The 3,591-nt window shown below is 33.6% G+C and overlaps 1 protein-coding gene across 1 annotated transcript in view; it reads right to left on the reverse strand.

Annotated features, from left to right (window-relative positions):
* The window catches only part of LOC139843764 (SUN domain-containing protein 4-like), a 3,063-nt gene extending 231 nt beyond the window's left edge, over positions 1–2,832 (reverse strand). Inside the window, exons 1-4 of the mRNA XM_071833913.1 lie at positions 2,611–2,832; positions 898–2,135; positions 153–238; positions 1–11 (exon numbers count right to left, since the gene is read on the reverse strand). The exon at positions 1–11 is cut by the window's left edge and continues 231 nt beyond it. Of these exons, the coding sequence (XP_071690014.1) occupies positions 1–11; positions 153–238; positions 898–2,135; positions 2,611–2,770 (1,495 nt within the window). The 5' untranslated portion in view covers positions 2,771–2,832. The remainder of the gene's footprint in view (positions 12–152; positions 239–897; positions 2,136–2,610) is intronic.
* Positions 2,833–3,591: the final 759 nt, after the last annotated feature.

Consider the following 3,591-nt stretch of genomic DNA (forward strand, 5'->3'; position numbering starts at 1 on the left):
CCACCTCCGTTCTGAATTCACACGAAACACAGAATCAAAAACGAGAGTAAAACACTTGTTATAAGAACCAGACCAAAAAACAACATTACTCACAAGTCAAAATAAAGCAAAAGTAACAGAAAATAAATTTGAAGATTGATAGAACAAGTTACCTAAGGTAAGCATTGCTCTTTGTGATGACATCTAGCTGAAGAGACACGCGTGTCTTCCATGATTCCAGATCATCGACCTTTTTAGTCTGCAATGATAATTAAATGCAAATTTTATCTAGCTGTATAAAATAAAAATACCTTAAACAATGATAAAAGAAGACAACTTACGACCTAACATCAATAAGACCAATGACAAAGGGGTAGCAAACTCGGTTTGTGTAGGGTTGGTGGGTCAAAAGTACCCAAAGGCAACCTGATTTGATGAACAGGTTGGTGGGTTGATTTGGGTCATTCAAACGGGTCAAATATTATGGGTTGGTTTCAGGTTGGAGGGTTGGTATCAACAAAAAAACTTTTTTACTAAATGGGTGGGAACGTTGAGAAAACAACACTAACCCATTTACTTACAAGTCGGGTTTCAAGTAGTACTGAAATTGTCACCCTAAATGACAAAGAACAATATGTAAACTTTTCCGACCGTTTCAGAAGAAATAAATAAATATAAATATATATTATTTACTTCCATGACAATAAGACACAAAAATGTAATTTTTTTTTTTAATTAACGCGCTTTAAACAGTTGTACATAGCGGTTACTTATTAATTTAGTGGTGGCAGTTACATGAATGCACAACTGTTTAAAGCGCGTTAACAACAGCCATAAGCGTTATCGTCAGCAAATTCCTGTTTATTATTGCTATAATATAAGATAATGTCACAATTCTTTTGGGGTACAAGAACTTACCAAGGTCTCGCTGCTTTCACGAAAGCTTCTCAAATCCCTTCTAATTTCCTCAACAATGACATCTTTATCTCCAATTTCTGAATCAATTTCTTGAAAAATGTATCCATATTTAGAATTCAGTTCATCAAGGTATCTCTCCAACAACGATAAATTAATATCCAAAAGCCGAACTTTTTGCATCAAAATCTTGATAACACTGTCACCAGGCAACCTTCCAGCTTGTTTCTGACGCACTTCCGCAAGTGGGTCCGGAACATCAATTGTTGTAACTTCACGTCGACCATCAAATTTATCTCCCGATGATTCGTGTTCCATATCAACAGAATCATGACCTAAATCCTCCCGTTTTGTATCACTTTCGATTTCTTTAAACTTCTTATCTTGCACAGAAACCAAATCCTCTAACATCATTTCAACGGCATCGACACCATAAACTTGTACGAAACTTAACGTACAATAAAACCCATTTCCATAATGGCTCAAAAGATTCAACTTTATATATCTCACCCATTTTGGCTCCTCAAAAATAAATCTTTGTTCGTGTTTCACATTTGTTGCAGTAAAGTTCCCAACTTTTACCCACGTATCGGTAGGATAAACTAAACTCCCAAGAATTTCAAATTCTTTTAGATTCGACGAATGGTGTTCGAAATTAGCGATTTTAATCGTATCTACTAGGGTTTCTTCCGAAAGTTCTATAACTACAAACTTATCCTCAGATGAGCACGGGTTCCTAAGATACTTATCTTTGTCTATCGTTAATACGTTAGACGCACCTTTTGCGTCTTTGTTACTAGCTAAAACTTTTGCACCCTTCGAAGCAGAAGCGTAGTTGTAATCTTGACCACCAGGCTCGAGTCTGTGATTTATACTTCCCGCATTACCGTTTAAAATTCGGGTTTTTGTATTAAACGCTTTGTTCTTGAATTCATCTAAACCTAGAGGTACAGATCTTGATCTTTCAGTTTTAGAGGACCCCTTTTGATCAAGCACGTTATTTGGATCTGATTTAGTAACGAATTCTGGATTTGGTTCTTTTTGGTCAACTTCGAATTCTTGACCGATAATCTCCTCTTTGTTTTCGGCGTGATAGACTAAATCGCTCTGGATAACGTTTTCAGAGCCTAGCTCGGTGGTGGGACTTTGATTTGAAGATAACGAGATATATGAATATTTATCGGGCTCTTGTTTGAATTCATCCCAATATATTATACCGTCTTGAAGATCCTCAGGACCATCTGTAAATCAAGAAAATAGCTTTATATGAGATGATTTACATGGATAGAAACATCAAACAATCATTATATATATATCCAAAAAATTATTCATTTTTTTTGTAAAAAGTGTGTTATGATCAAAAATATAAAACAATTTGAAACGAACAGTCTGATTTTTGAATAAACGAACTTAGCCAGTTGTATGCATTACATTACAGATGGTGTGAGATTTCCATTCGACCTATTTTCTAATGGGCTAATGCTTGATATCTGAAAGATTGGAGATGAATAGCAGATTGACCCGTTCAAAGGTAAACGGGTCAAAAATACCAGCTCCGTCACAACATAGTTGAAGCACTGAACACTAACAAGTAACAACTGATGCAAATTTTTTAGACTAGTGATATCAGCAAGCCTAGTTTCTTCCAAATAAGTCTAAATAAAATAAAAATCAAGAATGCTCTACAAAAAAATAAATAATAATAATAGAACTGACCACTAAAACCATCGCCATGGCCGATCCATAAATTTAGAAGGAACAGAAGCCCCCATATAAAAACAGCAAGAGAAACAGAAACCTTAAAAAAGATGTCTTTTGTAAGTGTGTGATTTCCTAAAACTCTTCTTGCAAGAAGAGCTTTACGTGATCTCTGCATAGTACATCAATCTGATTCACTACGAACGCCCGAAAATGAACTCAGGAAGATGATCACGAACGAGTAATCCTACAGGCAAATAAAAACTTCTGTTAATCACATTCGTAATGTCTGTATTATAATTCATTCATTGAATATATAATTCTAATATATAAGTCATACTAAAATAAATCAAAGAATTTGAAGAGAATCAGTCCGATGAGCTACAAATTCATCGAACTCGCACAATAAATAAAATAAACAAACAAAATACTCGTACTAAATATAACAAACTTACAAATATAACTTATATTTAACTGCAATTTGGTTAAAAGTAATTCTCAAATAGATCCCTATAACCAATAGATGAAGAATTACATTTGCACACAGCATCAAACACTTTGCTTGCAAGAAACAACTGTCTCATTAAAAATGGTGACCTATCACTATCAACACATTCTTCATTCTTTCAAGATCATAACTTTAAGCATTACTTAAAAAATACCCATATGTATATGATCACAAATTACAAAACTTTACAAACCCAAATATTCTCTATGTTTAAAATAAACCAAGATAACAAATATAAATTAGGTACAAGGATCTAAAATATATACACCATTGTTATACCATAAAAATAAGCATTAAGCACATGGGCAATCCACTAACATCTTAAAAGTAATTCAAATACTGTAAAAATAAAAACTTGAAGATCGAAAAAGGGTATATACAGCACCTGGTATATGTATATATAATTCTTGAAAATGGGGAATTTTGAGAATGTCAATAAGAAATTGAAGATGATGAAATTCTTGAAATCATCAGTAGAATCTAAACTCTAC

This window comes from Rutidosis leptorrhynchoides, chromosome 4 (assembly GCF_046630445.1).
Source record: "Rutidosis leptorrhynchoides isolate AG116_Rl617_1_P2 chromosome 4, CSIRO_AGI_Rlap_v1, whole genome shotgun sequence".
In the NCBI taxonomy this organism is placed as follows: Eukaryota; Viridiplantae; Streptophyta; class Magnoliopsida; order Asterales; family Asteraceae; genus Rutidosis; species Rutidosis leptorrhynchoides.